Genomic DNA, 21,973 nt, shown 5'->3' with positions numbered 1-21,973 from the left:
CTAGGCCCTGGGGTCGGAGGTAGAGTCGGTGGTGGTGCCGCGCGCGGCGCGGGCTTCGCTGTCGGGGGCGTCTAGGGCGGGGTCGGGGAAGGAGGGTGGGGTCGGTCGCATTGGCGGCCGCGCGGCGGTGGCTGCGGGGGGGGCGGGAGGAGGTGGTGGCGCCGACCGCAATGGCGGCCGACCCGACGACGAGCGCCGGGCGAGATCGCGAGGGTCGAGGGTGAGCTCGAAGCCGAGGGCGGCGGCCGAGTTCTGAATGGTGAGGGCGTCGGCGGTGACGATGGCGGCGGAGATGGCGGCGGAGTGGAAGGTGTAGTGTGAGCGGGTGGACGACGCGCGAGAGGTGCCATACGGCGTGTGGTCAATGGACCCACTAGCGCGTGCGGTCCTCGCAAGCTGGCGGAGGACGCGATCGAGGTCGGCGGAGAATGCTCGTCCGCCGGTCGACTCGGTCACGAGGAGGATGACCGTGTGGCCCTTGGCGAGGGCGTCAGCGTAATCGCCGTCCTTCGCTGCCACCCATCCGTCGCCGCTGACACGGTCCAGTTGCTCCTCCGATGTGAAGAGCGCCCATCGGCACGGGAGGCAGCGCCTCCGCAGCGGGCAGAGCCGTTGCCCTTTGCGCCGGAGGGGAGGAACGGAGTGTAGCACTTGAACTCCTAGTGTCGGGCGAAAAAAAGAATTTAGGCGGGGGCATACAACAAAAGAATTGCCAGAAAACGAGAATCCCACTTCCCGTCAACCATAAACCCGAATGCATGCGGTGCACGCTTGGCGGCACATCGGGCATTCGGCCTTCCTTGCCAGCAGAGCATCCGCGCAATCGCCGCACACGCAACGATGCCCGCATGGCACAAAGGTGTGGGTCGGGCTGGCGTTCAAGCAAACTGTACACTGGCCTCCACCTCTGTCGCCGCCCCCGCCGTCTCCACCTCCGTCGCCGCCCCTGGTCTCACCATCATCGGCATTCCTGCCCGCTCGCCTCCGCCGCGCGGCCCTCGCCTGCCGGGCCCTGACCCGCCTGGGTGCCGCGACCACTCGAGCTCGACACCACGTCCAACAAGCAAAGCCCAAGCCCGAGGCCAGGAGAAATACCGGCGCCGCCCACCAGCGAGACCAAGCAGGGCGAGCAGGGCGAGCCACGGGCAGATACCGCGCACCAAAGCCGGTGAAATGGCGCGAGGCCTCCCACAGCGGCATTTGTTCGTCTGCTTGGGCAGGCGTGCTGCTGCCTCCCATGCTCTCCATCCACACCGTGTCTGCGTCGGCGTCTAATGGCACCTCTGCGAGGTCAGCGATGCTCAGCTGCAGCGCTGGCTGGCGCGCATTAGCCTCGGGGCCAGCGCGGCCTTCCTGCCATGCGATTTGCTCATCTGCCCTCGCTTGCCATCGTTTCCCGCTCTTGGACTCCGGGTCTGAGCCCATCGGTAGGCAAGCAAAGCCGGCGGCTGACTGCCAACGGCCCGTCGACCGCATCCAAGGGTTCTGCACGTCTTCGGCGAACGGGCTAGCGTCTCGGTTATACATCCACGCCTTCCTGGACTCCATCTCCGTTTCGGCTCTGAGCTCGTCCGGCGTGGTCATGAACCAAGTTGCACTCAGGTCATGGTGCAGGAGCACGACCTTTTTAGGCTGCCCTTCGCGCGTGTAATAGGACCCTGGTCCTACGGCTCTGTCCCACGAAACACGTCGGAAGGCAACCAGTGTATCCAGCAGCGACTCTTCGCTTGGTTTTAGCCTCACGAATGAGAAAATCGCACGCCGGCGCAGCTCTGGGCTCGTCAACCCGCAGAGTAGCAAGTCGCTGCCGACATACGAAGCGGCACGCAAGCTCATCGACAGAACCGGGATCCATCGCTTTTGGGAGTCCAGCCATCGCTTCCAGGGCGCGTTCACTTCCAAGGGGTCAAGCGCGCTGTCGTACGCCTTGAGGTAGCAATGGCTGCTGTTGCCCAGCCGATCGTAGTCGCCAACGCACCACGCGCCGTCGTACCCAAAGCTGAGGCCGATCCCTGCTGGGTGAATATGCTTCGCTACAACGGGCCGCAAGTTGTACGCAGGCCGGCCGTGGATGGTGAGACCCGGTCGAATCGATAGCACCCCGACAAGGATAAGAGGGATTGCCACCGACCCTGCATACTCGTCTGGATTTGACACATTGAAGCGGACCGCGCGCGAGGAGTCGGGCGCCGAGAGTTGCAAGTCGGGCAGACGCTCGAGCGCGAGTCGAGCTTCATTGCCGTCTGGCAACAGCTGGAGATCCGGCGCCTCTACAGAGTCAAGACTGCCGAGCGAAGGGGGTGCAGTCATCTGTGCTCCCTCGGGGAGCCAGCGCGCAAAGGGAGCCAGCGATACGCCGGCTGGCACGAACAAAGCCTTGCGCGCTGCGTTCCACTTTGCGCCGTGTGCCTTGGCGGCATTCATCTCCGAGGGGGGGCAGTCGAGATAGGTTAGCGGGCTGGCATCGCCTCCGCTTCCGCCGCCACCGCCGCCGCCGCCGCCGCCGTCGCCGCTATCGCCGCTATCGCCACCAGCGAGAGGGTCAGACAGCCTCCAAGACCCACGGCCAACAAGTTCGGGCCGGAGCTCGACCGAGGCCGCAAAGGCATGCCCGCCAGGAAGCCCAAGCCATTCGTAATCGCCGATGTACCAGTGCCCAGTGCGCGAGTACCACAGCCCAACGTCTGAGTCGACCTCCGAACGGTAGGTTGGCCTGCCATTGAGAAGGACGCCGCGCCACAAGGTGTACTTTCCGATGTAATTCAGGACGCGCGAGCCTGGCGTGGTTCCGACGAAATAGAGAACGGGCTCGGCGCGCGGATCGATGTGACCGCGCGTAAGGTCGGCGCGCTTCGAATACTCGCTGAGTCCGTGGATGCTGACCTTGCCGTGTCGCCTGACCTCGCCCGCCGCATCCCACCCCTGCTCCTCCAACTTTTTGGAGACAGCTTCGAAGTCGTCTGCATCAGGCAGCTTGCGCAGGAGGCCCAGCAGGAGGCCTAGCAGCAGCACGCAGCCGGCGGAGGCAAGAGCGGTGGACCTAAGAGCCATGTGCATGCCCGGCTTCCGCTATCAGCGTGTATGCCCGCACGACACCGGCCTGGGTTCTTAGGGGGTAGGGTAGGTGCGCACTACGTACAGCTGCCTCATGGTATGATCCAATTCCTAGATTCCGGCCGCAGGGTGTCGGTCATTAGTGCTGTGGATGGATGCGCGCTGCCGCGACTCACGGTCCTGTCCCCTACACACGAGGAGCCGAACCATCGCCCTCAAGTTGCGCTTTGCTGAGCTGCCGTGCAGGCTGGATCAGAGAGCTTCGCTCCTCCACGCGTATGCCGTGGCACCCGCCCGAGGGCCACGGCTGGGCGGTCGTGTACCCGCTGCTGCGAGACGTCTTCCTCTCGCTCGGGCTCCTCTCTCTCGGCTCGTGCGCTGCGGTAGTGCTCTTCTACCGCGCTCTGCCGCAGGTGCGCCGCACGCCAGGATGGCTCGTGCAGCGGGCCACCCTCTGCGAGGCCCTCGTGTCTGCCTGCTTTGTCGCGCTCTTCTTTTTCGGCGCGCCGCACGCCTCTCTTCCCAGCGCACAGCTCACCACAGCACACCCACACACCACTGGGGTGACCTAAAACTGTGTTTTTGGATCGGGTTGCCCAGTGATGCAGCCGGCGACACAGTGTGCCTCGAGTCGGCTCCCGAGCCATTCGTGCGCAGCGTGTGTGTGCGCGTGGGCCCGCCCTCCGCGACGTGTGTGTAAGACCGATTGACTGACTGATCGCGTTGCCCAGGCGAGCCCGGCCCCAGGCCCGGCCACAATGAGGCGTCGGGCCTCCGGTGTCCTCCTCCTCCTCGGATGATGAGGATGATTCTGATGCGTGTGGTTCTGGTTCTTACAGGCGTCGGGCCTGTGGCCTCTCCTCCTCACTCTCTCCGTCTTTGAGACGGCGGCGGTCGGCTGGCGGCTGCTGATCTACGTACACTCCCTCACCATCTGCCGCGACCCGTACATGACTAGCAATGCATGGATGAATGGCTTCGTGCTAGGTGGATTGCCTCACCATCTACCGCAACCCGTTCGCGCCCCACCGCCACCGGGTGCTCTATGTCTACGCGCTGCTCGTCCTATTCACAGTGCTCTATGTCTACCCGCTTCGAATAGGTGCTCTATGTCTACCCGCTGCTCGTCCTGCTCTTTGCGGCGGGCGTGTCTGCGGGCGCCTTCTTCTACGCCACGCGGGCCGAGTACGGCAAGCACAACCTGCAGGCGGGAGATGTGGGGAGATATGGGGAGATGTGGGGAGATATGGGCCGAGTACGGCAAGCACAACCTGCAGGCGGGAGATGTGGGGAGATATGGGGAGATGTGGGGAGATATGGGGAGATGTGGGGAGATATGGGCCGAGTACGGCAAGCACAACCTGCAGGCGGCCTGCGCCGCCTGCGTGGGTGAATGATCAGTCCGGTCAGATTGGGATCGGCCACATGCAGGCGGCACTCCTCTTCCTGGGCATCACATGTGTCGTGGTGCCGTGTGGCGCCTTCGTCGGCATCGGCCTCTCCCTCTACCTCGGTGTGTGCCGCCCGCTGCCTCATCTCGCCGTGAAGGGCGCCTTCTTCACACACCGCGCCGCTGTGAACAGGCGTGCAGCTGCTCCTCTCGTCGGCAATCGCGAGGGAGGGAGGAGCGCCGCCGTCAATCACTTTCCTCGCGCGGCAGCGCGTGATGCGGCAGCCGCATAGCCGAGAGGCAGCGAGATCTAGCCGAGAGGCAGCGAGATCTAGCCGAGAGGCAGCGAGATCTAGCCGAGAGGCAGCGAGATCTAGCCGAGAGGCAGCGAGATCTAGCCGAGAGGCAGCGAGATCTAGCCGAGAGGCAGCGAGATCTAGCCGAGATTGGCAACGCGTGATGCGGCAGCGCGCCTCTGGCTCTACACGCCGCTCTCGACAACGCCGCCGCTTTCAAGACGACCGCTGTGAACAGACTGCTGTGAACAGGCACGCGTCGGCGTACATGCTGCTGCATGGCACGCAGCTCTGCGCCGCCCTCGCCCTCCTCCTCTCCCTCCTCCTCGCCCCGTCGCTGCATGTGCCGTTGCAGGCTGCCATCTCTCCCCATCTCTCCCCATCTCTCCCCATCTCTCCCCATCTCTCCCCATCTCTCCCCATCTCTCCCCCTATCTCCCCCTATCTCCAAGGCGACACACTACGAGCTCGACCGCTTCCGCTGCATCCGCGCTGCGTTCGGCGTCTCCGCCGCCACGTACGCGCACGCGTTCCCGGACGACCTGTCCACGCTCGGCTCGCACTGGCGCCGCCGGCTGAAGGAGTCGCTCTCCGAGGTGTGAAGAGCGTCTCTTCCACAGGGGGGCGGGCTGTGGACAGGCGCCGCCGGCTGAAGGAGCCGCTCTCCGAGGTGTGAAGAGCGTCTCTTCCACAGGGGGGCGGGCTGTGGACAGGCGCCGCCGGCTGAAGGAGTCGCTCTCCGAGGTGTGAAGAGCGTCTCTTCCACAGGGGGGCGGGCTGTGGACAGGCGCCGCCGGCTGAAGGAGCCGCTCTCCGAGGTGTGAAGAGCGTCTCTTCCACAGGGGGGCGGGCTGTGGACAGGCGCCGCCGGCTGAAGGAGTCGCTCTCCGAGGTGTGAAGAGCGTCTCTTCCACAGGGGGGCGGGCTGTGGACAGGCGCCGCCGGCTGAAGGAGCCGCTCTCCGAGGTGTGAAGAGCGTCTCTTCCACAGGGGGGCGGGCTGTGGACAGGCGCCGCCGGCTGAAGGAGTCGCTCTCCGAGGTGTGAAGAGCGTCTCTTCCACAGGGGGGCGGGCTGTGGACAGGCGCCGCCGGCTGAAGGAATCGCTCTCCGAGGGCGCTTCGGGCGCCCTCTTCCGCCGCGTGCGGCAGAGGTGTGAAGAGCCTCCCCCTCACGGGGCGAAGGCTGGGGACAGGCGCCTTCTTCTACCGCGTGCTGCAGCAGCCGCGCGGCGGGCGGGGCGGCGTCGCGCCGCTCGCCTCGCAGTACATCGTCAAGCAGATCAGCCGCGCCGAGAAGCAGGAGAGGATAGCTGCTGCTACCATCGTACACACCTGGAGACTCGTCCCACACCCGCTGGACACCCCGCTGTCCCATATCTCCCCACATCTCCCCACATCTCCCCACATCTCCCCACATCTCCCCATATCTCCCCATATCTCCCCATATCTCCCCACATCTCCCCACATCTCCCCATATCTCCCCATATCTCCCCATATCTCCCCACACCCGCTGGACACCCCGCTGTCCCAACGTCGTGTGGCCACGCGTGAGAGCCGGTCTGCATATCTCCCCATATCTCCCCACATCTCCCCATATCTCCCCATATCTCCCCATATCTCCCCATATCTTCCCATATCTGGCCACGCATGAGCGCCGGTCCCGCGCGCACACCGCCAGGTTCTGATGGCGATGCTACCCGCGTACGAGTCGCACGTCGCGTCGAGAGGAGGCCTCCACACGCGAGTAAGTAGTTCCGTACTCTCGGTTCACTCATTCATTGATTCGAGTCGCACGCCGCCGGAAGGCCGCTCCCTGATCGCCTACTTCGGCTGCCACTCCCTACGTATGCCGTGGCGCTACTCGGGCAAGGCGCTACACCTCCCCACACCTCCCCACACCTCCCCACACCTCCCCGCACCTCCCCACACCTCCCCACACCTCCCCACACCTCCCCACACCTCCCCACACCTCCCCACACCTCCCCACATCTCCCCACACCTCCCCACACACCTCCCCACACCTCCCCACACCTCCCCACGCCTCCCCACGCCTCCCCACACCTCCCCACACCTCCCCACACCTCCCCACACCTCCCCACACCTCTCGGCCAACAGGTGTACTTTGTCGTGATGCGCAACTTTGTGCCCGTCCAGCCGTGGCGCGCCTCTGGCCTCACGGGCTGCGCCGCCGCCGACCTGCAGCGTCTGTTCATAGCCGCAGCTGTGAACAGGCTCACCTTCGATCTCAAGGGCGCCACCGCCAACCGGCGCGCACTTACCGCGCGCGCGCTGCACCAGATCCATGCTCAGGTCTACGCACCACCTCGGCCGCACCTCGGCCGCACCTCGGCCGCACCTCGGCTGCCCCTCGGCTGCCCCTCGGCCGCACCTCGGCTGCCCCTCGGCTGCCCCTCGGCTGCCCCTCGGCTGCCCCTCGGCTGCCCCTCGGCTGCCCCTCGGCTGCCCCTCGGCTGCCCCTCGGCTGCCCCTAGGCTGCCCCTCGGCTGCCCCTCGGCCACACCTCGGCCGCACCTCGGCTGCCCCTCGGCTGCCCCTCGGCTGCCCCTCGGCTGCCCCTCGGCTGCCCCTCGGCTGCCCCTCGGCTGCCCCTCGGCTGCCCCTCGGCTGCCCCTAGGCTGCCCCTCGGCTGCCCCTCGGCCGCACCTCGGCTGCCCCTCGGCTGCCCCTCGGCTGCACCTCGGCTGCACCTCGGCTGCACCTCGGCTGCCCCTCGGCTGCACCTCGGCCGCACCTCGGCCGCACCTCGGCCGCACCTAGGCTGCCCCTCTCAGTCTCCGTCACGGCTGCACACCTCGGTTGCATCACCGGCCCGGAACCAATACGCGCAGGCGGGCGAGGCGGGCGCGGCGTGCGCGTACGGCGTCTCCTACGCGACTGGGGAGTGGCTCGCCGGGTGTGAACAGCGTCTCTTCACACCGCCGGGCCGTGAGCAGGCACGCTACGCGACTGGGAGTGGCTCGACATCTCGATGTCCGTCGAGGTCTATGGCTTAATTAGTGATTAATTAATTAGTTAATTAGTGGCTCGACATCTCGATGTCCGTCGAGGTCTCTGAGGGCGACAAGGCGGCGCTCGCGGAGATGGTCGCCGCCGACGCCGCCTTCCTCGCCGAGCAAGGCGCGCTCGGCCCTGCTCCCCCCCCCCCCCCCCGGCACGAGCGTCGCCTCTTCACACATGCTTGCTGTGAACAGGCGCGCTCGACTATTCGCTGCTTAATCGATCAGCCGTGCTAGACTAGTGAAGTACTCAACAGGCGCGCTCGACTACTCGCTGCTCGTCGGCATCCACCGCGTCGATGGCAGCGGCGGCCGGCTGGCGGCGCTGCTCGAGCAGGGCGGCGTTGCGTCGACGGACCGCCAGTGCGTCTACTTTTTCGGCATAATCGACGTGCTCGAGCGCCACTCGCTCCGCTGGAAGGTGCAGCGGCTGCTCCTCAGCCTCGGCTACCGCGCCCTCCTCCGACCCGCAGACGCCGACGGCACCTCCGCGCCGCCGCCCGCCGGCACCCCCCGGAGAGCGGCACCCCTTTCACACGCCCAACGCGTGAGAGCAGGCATCTCGGCGCTGCCGCCCGCAGAGTACGCGGACCGCTTCTGCACCTTCATCGCCTCGGAGGTGCTGCGCCGCGAGATGCAGACGCACGGCGGCGGCAACGGCGGCGGCGGTGGCAGCGATAGTGGCGGCGGTAGCGGCGACGGCGAGAGTGGCGGCGGCGAGAGCGGGAGCGGCGGAGGCGAGAGCGGGAGCGGCCGGCCGGCTGCGGGCTTCGGGCGGTGGGGCCCGCTGTGGCAGCGCAGGCGGCGCGGCCTCGTGCAGGCGCGGATCGAAGGCGAGCACGCGGACCACCTGCGGCGCATCTCCGAGCTGGAGCAGTCGCTCGTCCGAGCGAGGCACGACGCCGCCGCCGCCATCGCGCGCGCGACGGGGGCGGCCGAGCTGCCAAGGCCGCCCGAGGCGGAGCGTCCGCCCGAGGTTGCGCCGCCGTCGACGCCGCCGAGGAGGCTGGGGGCGGAAGGAGCAGGATAGGAGAGGCGATCGCGAGCACGATGCAGCCGTGTGGTATTTTGGGGGGCTTAGACGTTAGAGTCTCTGTCTCGCTCTCGCCTCGCTAGTACGGTATGTATGTACAAGCTACAACTCGTCTCGTCGCCGCTGGAGACGCACCGCCGCGCGAGTTCACGCTCACGCTTCCCACGGTTTCTCGCGCCCGAGCGGGTCTGTGGCCCAGGCTAGTGCCATTTCACTGTGGCACAGCCCGCGTTACAAAACCTTGATTTTGACCATTGCGCGAAAAATGTACCTCTCGGTGCCTTCCAGAGGCAGCTGCGACCCCGCCGAGTAGACGGCGTCACACAGCAGGTGGCGCGGTGTGACGCCGTCCAATCGGCTGGGTCGCAGCTGCCTCTGCGCGTCCTGGAGAGGTACTTTTGTTGCGCGCAGTTTTATGTGTTCTCTTCACACGCACTACGGCTGCTTTACACCATCAGCATCAGCCATCACGTCAGCTTTTCTATTATTGTAATATTGACACAGCCCGTGCACGCACAGTGGGCCTGGCCTCTGCCGTGCCACGGTCGCGCACTGCAGCACCTCCCCCTGTCCACGGGCGCAGTCCGAAACAGCGAGAGTGAGCGGAAGCTCACAGCAGCCACGCGCAGCGCCAGCGGGCACTCACAGAGGGCCGGGCAGCATGCCGGGCGGTGGCGGTCTCTCTCGCTCTCTCAAGGTGGTTCTAACTAGCTACAGGGAGGAGGCAGGATCCTCCGCATCGACCATGAGCTCGGTTGCTCAGCTCGCTCGCCTCGTGCTGCCTCTAGACAACCCAGCCACGTTGGGTCGCGCAAACGCCGCGCAAAGCTAAGGAGCCACATGCGTCCCACGCGTCGGGGCGCCGACGCGGAGTAGAGGCAACAGGCTAGCCCCGCGGGCATAGCATTGCTCATCCAGGCCCGATGGATCGCGAGTCCGGCGACACCAACGGTGATCGTGGACCAACGTGCGGTGAGTCGGGTGCGCACGAGAAGGACTCTGGCACGGTCTCAAGCGAGAGAATCTGAGAGACGTTGACGGCCTCGAGGCTCCCATCATCGTGGCGCAAGATAAGCACCAGGTCTGCCATCGTGTGGATGTCAGGCAAAGACCGTCCGGGGAACGTGGGGTACTATATTCAATCAAAAAGAGCGCCTTGAGCACTCCGCTATCGAGGTCTCGCGGGGCGGTAATTTTTCGTTTTTCACCGACGTGGTTCCATCAATCACGCCTGGTTTAGCCCAGGCTTGATGTAGTTGGGAGTTGCCCGCCCGAGCTGCTGACTGGGCCTCCATTCGCGCAGCAGCCGCCGAGGCAGAGACGATCCGCGGCCGACGGCCGCACAACTGATAACTGCCATTGGCCACACACACACAAACAACATTGCTAAATCACACACACACACACACACACACACACACACACACACACACACACACACACACACACACACACACACACACACACACACACACACACACACACACACACACACCTCGAGAACCTAACCACCAACCAGCCCGACGCTCACAGCCTTGTTATGAGACGAAAATACGTCCTACTCGAGTATGGCGCTGTGCGCTGGTCTGTGAGAGGTTGAGGTGCGAGCCCTGGAGGCCCTGGGGATGGGGTGTGAGTGAGTGAGTATTCTTGATACGAAACCACGACGACACGCACACCAGTCGACTCGTATCGGTTGCCTCCATGAACGGCGGAGCTATTCTCGCGCCCACACCACACCTGGTTCCAACGTGGGACACTACTAGGTCACGCATGGCATCAGAAGTTTTGTCTCTGGGCCCCGAAAGGCATCTCTTGTAGGCGCCCTTGACCCAACATAGAGGGCGTTGTGGGCCTAGCTTTTGGTATCAAAAAGAAAATGAAAAAGCGGGGGCGGGGGCCCACACGATTCCAGAAATGGTTGTGTCCCCGCTCCTCGCTCGCCCGGGCGGAGGGCATGGCCGCGGAGGAGGCGAGTACACGCTGCCAGGCCTTCCGCAGACAGCCTCTTGGGCAGACTGAGGGTCGGCTTTGCGTGGCGTGGCCCGTACGCTGCGCTGCGCAAAGCTGCGTATGCGGAGGGAGCATCCTGTGCTTCCACCGGGAAGTGCGCACCTCCTGCAGCTGGTGGAAGGCCGTGCCGCCGCTAGCCTGCTCCGTGGACAGGGCGGGGAGGCGGTGCCGCAGCGCCGCAGCGTCCGCTGCACGCCGGTGCAGCACTCTGCTGCCTGGTGGGCAGCATGCTGGTGCTGTGCGCGACGTTTTCGAGGCTGCAGTGGCGCTGCACCGCAAGCCACGGCGAGTGGCACGCAGCATGCGCGGCGCCGCGCTTGGCCCGGACAGCGCCAGAGAGTGCCCTCGATGGGCCAGCCTGCGCGGCGCGAGCGCCGCACAAGCTGACGCATCGTCTGCCATTCTCTGGTCGACGGCGGTCAATCTCACGATTGTCGATCAAAACCGGCGGGCTTTGTGACGCCGTTTACGCAATCGTTTAAGGCTTCGCTTTCTCTTTTGCTTGTTTTTATTTTGTTTTTTCTTTTGCGAAGCGACGGAGGGGGGGGGGCGGGCGGGCGCTAACTATGGGCAACTACATGTCGAAGGTTCGAGGACGACTACTCGCCGCCTGGGTCGTTTGGGGCGCGCGGCTCCGTCGAGGACCGGGCGCGCCCCTTTCCCGGCGCGGCGTAGGTCCCACTCTGACGTATAGAGGGGAGGCACGGACAACGGCCCAATTCATCAATTCCACTCATCTTCTGGTGCCTAGCCCCGTGCAGCGGCGGTCCGGCAGGCTGCCCCCAAGGCCCCCTGGGCCGCTGCGGGTTTTGGAGTTATGCTTTGGCACAGCTTCGGCGATGGCGGCCCCTCTCTGGGGCTTGCATAGGCGGGGAGTCTCCCCCGCTGGTCTCCTCATTCCCTTTTTTCTTTTTCTTTTGAGAGCAGGACGCCGGGTTTGTCTTGTATGTGCGTGTCGGGCCGAGGCGCGAGCGAGGGGCAGAAGGGGCGGGGGCATGCGGGGCAGAGTGCATGTCGGGCCTGGGTGTGTGTGAGGGGCAGAGGGGCGGGAGCGTGCGGGGCAGAGGCCCAACGTCGGGCGGCTTGTCGGGGTCCGGAGCATTCGAGGGGGGAACGAGGAGGGGGGAATGGGCGGTCGGCGTCGGGGTAGCAGCACCAGGGCGTACGGGGTAGCCGTCACTTTCCTGCCTCACAAGGGCGGGGCTGTCCCGGAAAGTGAGAGACGCCGGGCAGCGTGGCGCATTACTGAACCCTCCCATACGTGTTTGGGGTTCCTCCTTTGCTGTCCCATCCCCTCATCTCTTTCCCGCCTGGGCGGGGCGGTGGGCGGGCGCGCGGTGCGGTGTGGCGTGTGCGTGTGTGCGACTGCAACGAAGGACCGCTCGCGGAGGACCATTGGGTTTGTACTATTAACAACGAAGGCGCTCTCAAAAAAAAAAAGAAAATTCTGTACGGTGGACGCCGGCGTCTCCCATATACGCAGAAAGGCGAGAGAAGCAGCGAGAGCAAGAGATCGGCAGACGACAGCGGCGTCTCAGAACGAGGCCGAGGAGAGCGATGAGTCAGGGGAAGAGACAGCAGGAGAGAGAACGACGAGAGTGAGAAGAATGCGAGGTGGCATGAAGGTCGCTGCAAGAATTGGTGATAAACTGCGGAGAGAGATAGGAAGTGGTAGACGCCCGAGGGTAGGCGACGGCTAACACCACACTTCTCCCCTAAAATCCCTGTGTGGTGGCGGCGTACCGTCCTCCCATCCCTCCGTTGCGTTGTCTTTTTTCTTTCTTTTTAAACACACATGTATATGGGCACGCCCACCCTCGCCGACCTCGGATACGCTTACGTGCCCGTCCCGACCGGCGACCCGGACGACTTTGTCCTCCGCTCCGCCGACGGCGGCGGCTTCGAGTGGAAGGGCCAGGCCAACTACGATGCCGTCGGCGCCGCTGCGGTGGCGTGGATTCGCGAGCAGCTTGTAGCGCACTGCGGGCTGCACGCCGTGCCGTGCGCGGGCGGTGCGACGGCGTACTCCTCCTCCGGCCTCAAGGGCTCGAGCGCGCCGCTGCTGCTCCTCGTGTGCGGATCTGCGCCCGGCGGCGACGCCGGCGTGTGGGGTCGCTCGCTCTGCATCAACGACTCGACTCGCTCGGGCGCGATGTTTGGGTACGTGCGGCGCGCGCAGCGGCTCGGGTGGGGCGTGCTCATCGCCGACCCTCACGGAGGAGACGGCTGCCCGCACGCGCACCTTGCGCAGCTCTGGTGCGCTCGCTTTCCGAGCCTCCAAGCCGGCGGAAGCAATTCTCTCCCCGACGGAAGGGTTGGCGCGTCGGTAGGCGGTCGACGGTGGAGCCGGCGGCGGCGGCGCGCGTGCTGGTGGTCGCCCACTCGTACGGCGGCCCAGTCGCGGCCTCTCTCCTCAAGGCGGGCCATGCCACCTCAACTGAGTCCTCCCCGAGGCCTGGCCATGCCACCCTTTCCACTAAGCTGCGTTGATGATGTCCGCGCTCAAGGCTGCGGTGTCGGTGCGGCGGCGCGCGTGTCTCCTCCAGGTGTGAAGAGACGCTCTTCACAGGGGACAGCTGTGAACAGGTGCGACGGCGAGTCTCCGCCCTCGCCCTCACCGACGGCATGGTGTGGCTGCCGACCGAGGACTGCACTATTCACAGCTGCACTTTTCACGAGCTGTGAACAGGCATGGTGTGGCTGCCGACCGAGGACTGCACTATTCACAGCTGCACTATTCACGAGCTGTGAACAGGCATGGTGTGGCTGCCGACCGAGGACTGCACTATTCACAGCTGCACTATTCACGAGCTGTGAACAGGCATGGTGTGGCTGCCGACCGAGGACTGCACTATTCACAGCTGCACTATTCACGAGCGGTGAACAGGCATGGTGTGGCTTCCGACCGAGGACTGCACTATTCACAGCTGCACTTTTCACGAGCTGTGAACAGGCATGGTGTGGCTGCCGACCGAGGACTGCACTATTCACAGCTGCACTATTCACGAGCGGTGAACAGGCATGGTGTGGCTTCCGACCGAGGACTGCACTATTCACAGCTGCACTATTCACGAGCTGTGAACAGGCATGGTGTGGCTGCCGACCGAGGACTGCACTATTCACAGCTGCACTTTTCACGAGCTGTGAACAGGCATGGTGTGGCTGCCGACCGAGGACTGCACTATTCACAGCTGCACTTTTCACGAGCTGTGAACAGGCATGGTGTGGCTGCCGACCGAGGACTGCACTATTCACAGCTGCACTTTTCACGAGCTGTGAACAGGCATGGTGTGGCTGCCGACCGAGGACTGCACTATTCACAGCTGCACTTTTCACGAGCTGTGAACAGGCATGGTGTGGCTGCCGACCGAGGACTGCACTATTCACAGCTGCACTATTCACGAGCTGTGAACAGGCATGGTGTGGCTGCCGACCGAGGACTGCACTATTCACAGCTGCACTTTTCACGAGCTGTGAACAGGCATGGTGTGGCTGCCGACCGAGGACTGCACTATTCACAGCTGCACTATTCACGAGCTGTGAACAGGCATGGTATGGCTGCCGACCGAGGACTGCACTATTCACAGCTGCACTTTTCACGAGCTGTGAACAGGCATGGTGTGGCTGCCGACCGAGGACTGCACTATTCACAGCTGCACTATTCACGAGCTGTGAACAGGCATGGTGTGGCTGCCGACCAAGGGCTGGGCAGGCGAAGAAGACCTAGCCGAGATCTAGCCGAGATGTAGTCGAGGTCTAGTCGAGATCTAGCCGAGATCTAGCCGAGGCCTTTCCGAGATCAGCCGAGATCTAGCCGAGATCTAGCCGAGATGTAGCCGAGGTCTAGTCGAGATCTAGCCGAGATCTAGCCGAGGCCTTTCCGAGATCAGCCGAGATCTAGCCGAGGCTTCGTCTAGCCGAGATCCGGTCCAGAAGCCACCCCACACCCAACCTCTCGCCGCAAGACTAGTGAGCCGCGTCTCTTCACAGCGGCGAGCTGTGAACAGGCGACCACGCGGCGCTGCTGTCGGAGCGAGTCCCGACCGAGGCACGGAGGCGGAGGAGGAGGGCTGCAGCTGCTGCGAGGGCGCGTCCGTTCACAGCAGTAGCGGTCGATCAGGCGGAGGCGGAGGCGGGTCCTGCTGCGGCGATGATGCGCCCGCTGCTGTCGCGCTTCGCCGCCGCGGCGCCGCACGCGTTTGAGGAGCCCGCGGGGCGGTGGCAGGGCGCGAGATTGCCCGAGATTGCCCGAGATTTCCCGAGAGTCAGCCGAGATGCGGCCGAGACAGAGTTGTGATCTCGGGGAGCGACACACCCGAGATCTGGCGGAGATACGGCCGAGATACAGTCGAGATCCGCGGCCCAGATTGTTCTGCCCGCGACGTCCCCCCCCCCTCCCCGGCATGTGCACAGGCGCGGCGCCGGCGGAGGTTCTCGCGGCGGTGGGTCGCAACTTTGTCGCCTCCGGCGAGCCGCTCGGCGCCACGCTCCACGCGGCGCCGCACGAGCTGGTCGCACTGTCCGCCGGCACGCTGCGCCACTCCATCCCACGCCACTCCACTCCCCGCGCGGCGCACGAATCACGTGTGATGGAGGAGCCCGACTCAAATTAAGCTCGCTGCGCGCCCCGAGCGCACGCCGAAGCTCCAGCCAGGCTGACCATGGCGGTCAACTCGTTAGGCACGTTGCGCCACCCGGACACGACGCACGCGGCGGAGGAGGCGGTCTTCCACTTCCTAACCCGAGGCGCCGACGGCGAGGCTGCCGCCGCAAACGACGCGGTGCGCGCGGGGGAGCGGGCGTGGCCTCCGCCGCCGCCGTCGCAGCGGCTGCACGCGCTGCTGGCCGTGCTGGCCGTGTCGATCTTGCTTGCGGTCGTGGCGGTGATGCTCCGCGCGGCGTAGCCGTCTGAGAGTGCGGCCAGTCTGGCGCACGGCAAGATTGGCGTGGGAGCTGACTGCATTGGTGATAGTGTAGACCACCCCATAAATCGAGCGGTATCCCGTATCCGAGCGCGTCGGGAGGAGGACCGACACTGGTGGGAGGACTGACACTGACTCTGAGTAGCGTACAGCTCTTCCAGTTCTGACTGGTACAAGTTCCACGAACCGCGCGGCTGTGGCCGTTGCCTCCTCCACTGTTCTGAGAGAGTCTATGGTGGAGTCTAGAGAGCGGAAAGTGTGTGAGGAATCTCTGCCGGCTTTTTTCTTTTCGCAATTTTTATAACGGGCTTAATAACGCCGTTACGCGGTCCGATGTGTCAAGAGCTCATTACTCGTGCTGATGGAGTATAGTGGAAGTGGGTAGTATATAATTACTTGCGTGTTAATGATTAATTGTTAATAGTCTGTATTCCAGAGTGCAAGGCCGTGGGGACGCAGGGCAGAAGACGGTGTCTGAGGCGGAGCAGACGCGCAGGGCGAGACGAGGGAGGGAGCAGGACTTTGCGGAGATCAGCAGGAGGATGTACGAAGAGATTAGGAGCAGCAGGGACCCGAGGGACCAGTGGAAGACGGCTAGTGCTAGTCCCCCACCGGGAGGACGACCCCGGCTAGTCGCCGACCACACCCACAAAGAACCCTGCACAAAGATCGCAAGGGCGGGGGCCTGTTCCTTTTTACCCATCTCACAGTAGAGAGGTGTCCGTTTTTATTTATTTATTTAAGGCCGTGGGGCTCCTGTCGTCAGACGTGGAGACGCGAGGGTTGCCCCCCCTTGCCCCACCACCTCGTGTGTGTGGAGAAGTTTACCTTACCTTACCTTACCTGTATTCCAGAATTCCGTTGGGGGGAGGTATTTAGTCGGGGGCATTAATACTCGTCGGGCGGGGGCGCGGCGCGGCGGCGGGCGGCGCGGAGCGGGGCGGCGAGACCATCTGTACTGAACGGGCCAGCTAGCTGGTCTTTGAGTCGGCGCAATGGTCGCGCCGCCCTCGACTCAAGGGGCTGCCTTCCACCGTGGCTGCTCAGGCCGGGGGAGGGGGGGAGACTGACCTCCTGTTCCTCGCGGAACGGGAGCAGGCCCCTCCTTGCCCGGTCTGCAATGCAGGGCGGTGGTCGTGCCATCTTCGCGTCGTACTCGAAACCACCACGCCGCAACCGTCGCCGGCGCGCGACACGTTCCCGTAGGCAGGACTGTCCTCGTCGAGAGTGTATGCCGCCAAGGCGGGACACACTCAGGGGCAGTGCCGACGGGACGCGGCTCGAAGGGTGTGGCTCCGCAGCGCGGCTGGCACTCGTCGCAGAGGCCTCACCTTCGGAAAGTCGGGCATGGCTCTCCCCGCAACTTTCTCGCTAACACGCGCGCACCGCCGCGCCCTGGGCGGGCGCGCTGCGGCCGCACGTCTAACTTCGTCATAGTGCCACGACGTGCGGCCTAGATTTAGCCCACGCGCCTCTGCTCGCAAACACTCACCCATTGAATTGTCACTGCCTGTGAGTGCGAGACAGGGCTAGCAGTAGGCAGCTAGCCCGTGAGGAGGGCGTCCATAGACACCTCACTAGACCCCACACACGGTCTCGTCCGTGCCTCGCCGGCCGGCGAGATTGCTAGAGGTGGAGCAAGCTGCTCTAGCCTCGCATGGTACTCCTGTCGTCTGTTGTGATGTTGTGCCCTTGTTTGTTTCTCTTGGCACCTTGGAGTGCTGGGGGGGGCGACAGGAAGAATGTGGCCCTGAGTTATGTGTACGCCAACTCAGGGTGTGTGGCAGCCAGCTGGCTGTGTGTCTTGTGAGCTTGTTTGTGTCTGTGTGTCGCTCGTGCGTGTCGCCATCATCTGTCTCGCGTCCACCCATACCGCGTTGGTGTCCAGTCCGAGCCTGGCTGTTCTTCACCTACACTATGCTGGTAAACCCCCGAGCGCATGCTGCTGGCAAACTTGCACACGGCTCACGGGCACGCGTTACTTTGCACTGCCGAGCTGCGCAAGCGAGTGCGCGCGGGTCCACTGCTAGTCGAGAAGGCGGGCAATGGAGGCGGGTGGGGTCTTCGACATGCATCGCGCAACGCATGCCACGGTAGACGCTGCGAAGGTGGGGTCCTTGAGAGCAGACCTCGAATCCGCTCGATCTGCGGTTCTGCGCTGGTGGCGAGAAGCTGGTCCACATCCTCAGGACCACCCACCCACGGTGCCGGACACCGACTCATCTGATCCTCATCAGCTGTATTCAGCCGTGATGGCCGCTGAGGCAGAGGCCCTGCACTGGAGAAAAGTAGCAGGCCAGACGAGCTGCAGACGCCATGGCACGGGGCCAACAGGCGGCTTCTGCATGAGCCCCCACCGGCAGCAAGACAAGAGATTGATGAACTACTGCTTGCCCAAGACACTGGCGGCGTCCCTCGCAGGGCTCTTTGCAAACCAATCGGTACTGGACCTCGGATGTGGCTTGGGTCAGTACGGTCGATACTTCAGGGCGTATGCGCCATCCGTTCGATGGCAAGGCTTGGACGGGGCAGAAAATGTGCAGGAGGCGACTGGTGGGTTGGTGCAGTTTGCTGACTTGTCAGAGGGGTTGCCGCGACAGCATCAGCAGTGGTACGACTGGAAGCTCTCGATTGAGGTCGCGGAGCACCTTCCACGCCACATGGAGCCCACGTTTATGTTCAACCTCGCTTCGAAGGTCAAGCACGGTGTTGTGATCTCATGGGCTCGCCTGGGCCAGCATGGCAACGCGCACGTTAATTGCCAAAGTGACGCATACGTCCGATGCGCCTTCCAGCTATTCGGCTTGAGCGCTGACGAGACTCTCACACAGGCCTTGCGTGCGACCATCGATCCAATATGGCGCGGCGAGGTCACGCTGGCTAAGGGTTGCATGTGGCTTGCACACACACTTATGGCATTCCGCGTCCGCAACGAATCTAGGGTGGACTCGTGGAGGGCGCACAGCCCGCTGGCGCGTTATCTGTCGCACCGAGCCCCACATCACGTCGGGGTGTCACAGACGTTTGTCGACCACTATTTGCAGGAAACGGCGATTCTATGCCCTCTGGTCAACAGCAGCAACCGATGCGACCCAAAGTTTTACCAAACGTCCAACGCTCGGGGGACCCCCGGACGTATGAGTACGTGACGCAGAGAGAGGGGTGCGATGGCTAGGGGCGGGGGAGGCGTGCTCGACCAGGCGCTAACGCTCGGTGCTTTGGAGGAGTGCCCCACAGCTCTACGCGCCCTGGTAAGACGCGCGTACACACAACACCGACGCCTCTCGGGAGAGAGCGACGACCTTCCTCCTCTCTTGCTTCACCTATTCCTCGCTCCTTAGGCGACGACCTACCTCTTCGTCGCCTCCTTCCTCATCATCCGCGGGATCTACTTCCCGGTGGTGACCCTCTTCTTCTTGCTGCCAGACATGGCGCCGTCCGATCTCTCTTCTAGCTCACTCGTGTACACCGTCTCGCTCGCTGCACCGCCTCACATCGCTAGCATCTCCCGCTCGCTTCATCTCCAACTGAGTGGCTCGATGCAAGCCGTCGAGGGGCTACCCTTCGCCCGTAGGTGGGGGAGCTGCGAGCCGGCGTGCCGCCCCTCGCACCATGCTGTACCATCATCACCTCGCTTGGCTTCATGCTGTTGCAGATTATGTGGGGCAAGGAGGCGCGGCCGCCCCGAGACCAGTCGAGATCAGGTCCTGTACGGAGACGCGCATCACCTCCCGTTGCCCTACCGTAGGTGCTCGGGGGCGTGCTTCGCCACTTCGTCGACGGCAAGAACCACTTTGAGGGCGAGGACGTCGCCACCTACAAGGGCGGCGTGAGGCAGAGGGCGCCGGCAGAGCAGGCGGTGGAGGCGCGTGGCAGCAATGGCGGCGGCGGCAACGGGGCCGGGGGCGGCAACGGAAACGGCGGCACCAGTGCGCGCGCCCTCGTCTGACGAGACCTCGAGTGGGGTCGCATCGAACAGTCCTTCGAACAGTCACATGCTGTGGCGGCGCCGCGCCGCGAGGAAACCTTCTCTTTTATTGGTGTCTGGACACATATCCCGTGCGGACCGCGAGGCTTCCCCTTGTATCACATCGATCATCGTGCGCGCTCCACATACGGTAGGGGTAGAAGTACAAGGTGAGATAAACCTGTCCACACACACACAAACTGGCAACGGGGCGCCTTCGGGTTTTGACAAAGCCCTCTGTCCCCGACATCGGTCACACCGCCCAGCAGGCCCCAGCGCCCGCGCGCGCGCGCCGGCCGCGACACGACACTCACCCGACATCCCCGCCCGGGTCTGCGTGTGGGGGGGGGGGGGGGGTGACTGTGGCACAGTCATATTTTCTGTGGACTGTGCGCAGTGCGGGGGCTGGGTGCGCCGAGGTGTCTGGCCGTTGGGAGCTTCACAGTTTCCTTGGGGGGACGGCTTTGACGAGTTTCACTCATGTCCGCTAGAGTACCTAACCGGCTAATTCCAACCGATGCTAAAATGACACACACTTATATGGTGTGGTGCGATGCCGGGTGATGAGGCTTCTGGGCCGTTGTGTGCAGGGCTGAGAGGAGAACTAAAGCATTCGGAGTCGTCTGATCGATGCGGTGTGACGTGCGACTAAGAGGACACGCGATGCGACACCACGGGCGTGGCGCACCAGCGAACGCCGCCGCGCCGGTGAGGTGTGTCGGACTCGGACGCCAGTCAGCGCCGCAGGTACTCCCAGATGGCGTCAGTCAGGCCGAGGATCACGGCGGCGTCGGCGCCTGCGCCATGGACGCGCACAAGCGTGAGGGTGTGTGTGAAGGCACGACGCCTTCTGAATACAGTGAGAGCAATCGGAGCCAGCAGGCCACGTGTGTCCTCCCGAGCGCTCTGGCTTCAAGCAGCCCTCGAGAGGAGGCGCCAAAGGCCGCCACCGTGATGCGCGCCGACGGGCCAGCAAGCCACGTCGCGTCTCGAGGGCTGGCTGGAGTGCAGGGGACAGGACTCCGCATCTGGGGCGGTTGCACCGACATGCGCGCCGACGGCACCGACGAGCCCCACCCGCGACACGAGCAGCTGCAGTAGCACGCCGTACCCGACCAGGCCTGCGACGGCGGCGGCGGCGGCGGGCAGCGGCAGGAAGACGAAGACCACGTTGGCGTGGTACCTGTTCACAGCTGGCGGCGTGACGAGGCGCTGCTGGCGGCGGCAGGACACCGCCAGCTTGGGGAGGTACGACGCGTAGAAGGCCGACGTGGCGACCCAGAGGGCGGCGGTGCCTACGACACAGAATAGATAAACACAGTCGAGAGTGATCAGGCCGACGCGGCGACTTTGAGGGCGGCGGTGCCGCGCGTGCCGCGCGTCCACTTTTGGATGGCGCGCGGCGCGGCGTTGGCGGGGAGGAAGTGGGAGGCGGCGCGGTGGTCGAAGCCGTGGGCGAGGAAGATGCGCCAGAAGAGCTCCTCGAGCAGCGGGTTGACCTGTAAAGTGAGCTCACTCACACGTAATGACTCTACTTGTGGCCGGAGGAGCTGCGCTCAAGCGGCGGGTGGCTACCGCGCAGAACCACGCGCCGAAGAGAGCGACGCCCTGCTCGTCGCTGCGCGAGAAGCCGTAGATGAGCGCCTCGCGCCGCACCTGCGCACGGACGGAGGTGTGGAGATAGAAGTGTGGAGAGAGAGGTGGACAGCGGCGGCGGCGGCGGCGGCTGCGGCTGCGGCTGCGGCAGCGGCGGGTGTGCGCGCACCTGGCGAGTGGCGTGGCTCCACTCGGAGGCGAAGAAGTGCTCAAAGAGGAGGATGGCGAGGGCGGCGCCGACGAGGGTGGCGCCGCCGAGCGCCACCGCGGCGAGCAGCTGCGCTCTCAGGCTCAGCTGCTGCCCGCCGCTCCCGCCCATCGCCTGCCTTGCCGCGGCGGCGACACGCTTCCGGGTCTCGGGCCACACGGCGCAGATGGCGGCCGGGACGAGGACGAAGGCGGCCTCGAGCGCCAGCGCCGCGCCCCACGCCGACTGGAGCCGCACGAAGGTGACATAGACGACCGGCACCGGAAGGAAGCCACCGAGCACAAACGCCCAGAGCGGGGCGCCCGCGGCGCTGCTGGTGCCCTCGAGGAGAGACTCATCGTCCGCGTTGGAGGACTCCGCGCTGACCACCGACATGATCGGCTGGACTCCCCGCATACACAAAGATGGCCCGTCGTCGGTCATGCGCCGAACTCGCCCCCAAACCGAATATCCTACGGCCGGCAGCGCGCCACCAG

General features: G+C 64.6%; 5 protein-coding genes across 5 annotated transcripts; 3 read left to right on the top strand and 2 right to left on the bottom strand.

Annotated features, from left to right (window-relative positions):
• EMIHUDRAFT_108145 (hypothetical protein) lies at positions 1–3,051 on the bottom strand (the record flags this gene model as incomplete). Its single annotated transcript, XM_005756140.1, has 3 exons — positions 1–659; positions 1,161–2,409; positions 2,593–3,051. The coding sequence occupies 3 exons, from the start codon at positions 3,049–3,051 to the stop codon at positions 1–3; spliced, it is 2,367 nt and encodes a 788-aa protein (XP_005756197.1).
• Positions 3,052–3,332: 281 nt separating this feature from the next.
• Positions 3,333–8,907, top strand: EMIHUDRAFT_454053 (hypothetical protein; the record flags this gene model as incomplete). The annotated part of the gene is made up of 8 exons (XM_005756139.1): positions 3,333–3,467; positions 3,894–4,034; positions 4,157–4,270; positions 4,486–4,567; positions 7,696–7,742; positions 7,810–7,879; positions 8,016–8,240; positions 8,316–8,907. The coding sequence occupies 8 exons, from the start codon at positions 3,333–3,335 to the stop codon at positions 8,786–8,788; spliced, it is 1,287 nt and encodes a 428-aa protein (XP_005756196.1). The 3' UTR covers positions 8,789–8,907.
• A 3,698-nt stretch (positions 8,908–12,605) lies between these two features.
• On the top strand, positions 12,606–16,000 carry EMIHUDRAFT_454052 (hypothetical protein; the record flags this gene model as incomplete). The annotated part of the gene is made up of 5 exons (XM_005756138.1): positions 12,606–13,060; positions 13,135–13,201; positions 14,925–15,030; positions 15,218–15,331; positions 15,485–16,000. 5 exons carry the CDS (start codon positions 12,606–12,608, stop codon positions 15,706–15,708), a joined length of 966 nt encoding a protein of 321 aa, XP_005756195.1. The 3' UTR covers positions 15,709–16,000.
• Positions 16,001–17,978: 1,978 nt separating this feature from the next.
• EMIHUDRAFT_221932 (hypothetical protein) lies at positions 17,979–19,872 on the top strand (the record flags this gene model as incomplete). The annotated part of the gene is made up of 5 exons (XM_005756137.1): positions 17,979–18,823; positions 18,902–18,977; positions 19,068–19,196; positions 19,475–19,534; positions 19,855–19,872. 5 exons carry the CDS (start codon positions 17,979–17,981, stop codon positions 19,870–19,872), a joined length of 1,128 nt encoding a protein of 375 aa, XP_005756194.1.
• A 556-nt stretch (positions 19,873–20,428) lies between these two features.
• On the bottom strand, positions 20,429–21,920 carry EMIHUDRAFT_108142 (hypothetical protein; the record flags this gene model as incomplete). The annotated part of the gene is made up of 5 exons (XM_005756136.1): positions 20,429–20,490; positions 20,758–20,876; positions 21,080–21,192; positions 21,269–21,349; positions 21,459–21,920. 5 exons carry the CDS (start codon positions 21,918–21,920, stop codon positions 20,429–20,431), a joined length of 837 nt encoding a protein of 278 aa, XP_005756193.1.
• Between the last annotated feature and the right edge of the window lie 53 nt (positions 21,921–21,973).

Source organism: Emiliania huxleyi, assembly GCF_000372725.1.
Source record: "Emiliania huxleyi CCMP1516 unplaced genomic scaffold EMIHUscaffold_99, whole genome shotgun sequence".
In the NCBI taxonomy this organism is placed as follows: domain Eukaryota; phylum Haptophyta; order Isochrysidales; family Noelaerhabdaceae; genus Emiliania; species Emiliania huxleyi.
The sequence above is the reverse complement of the archived record's forward strand: the minus strand, read 5'-3'. Positions and strand labels throughout refer to the sequence as shown.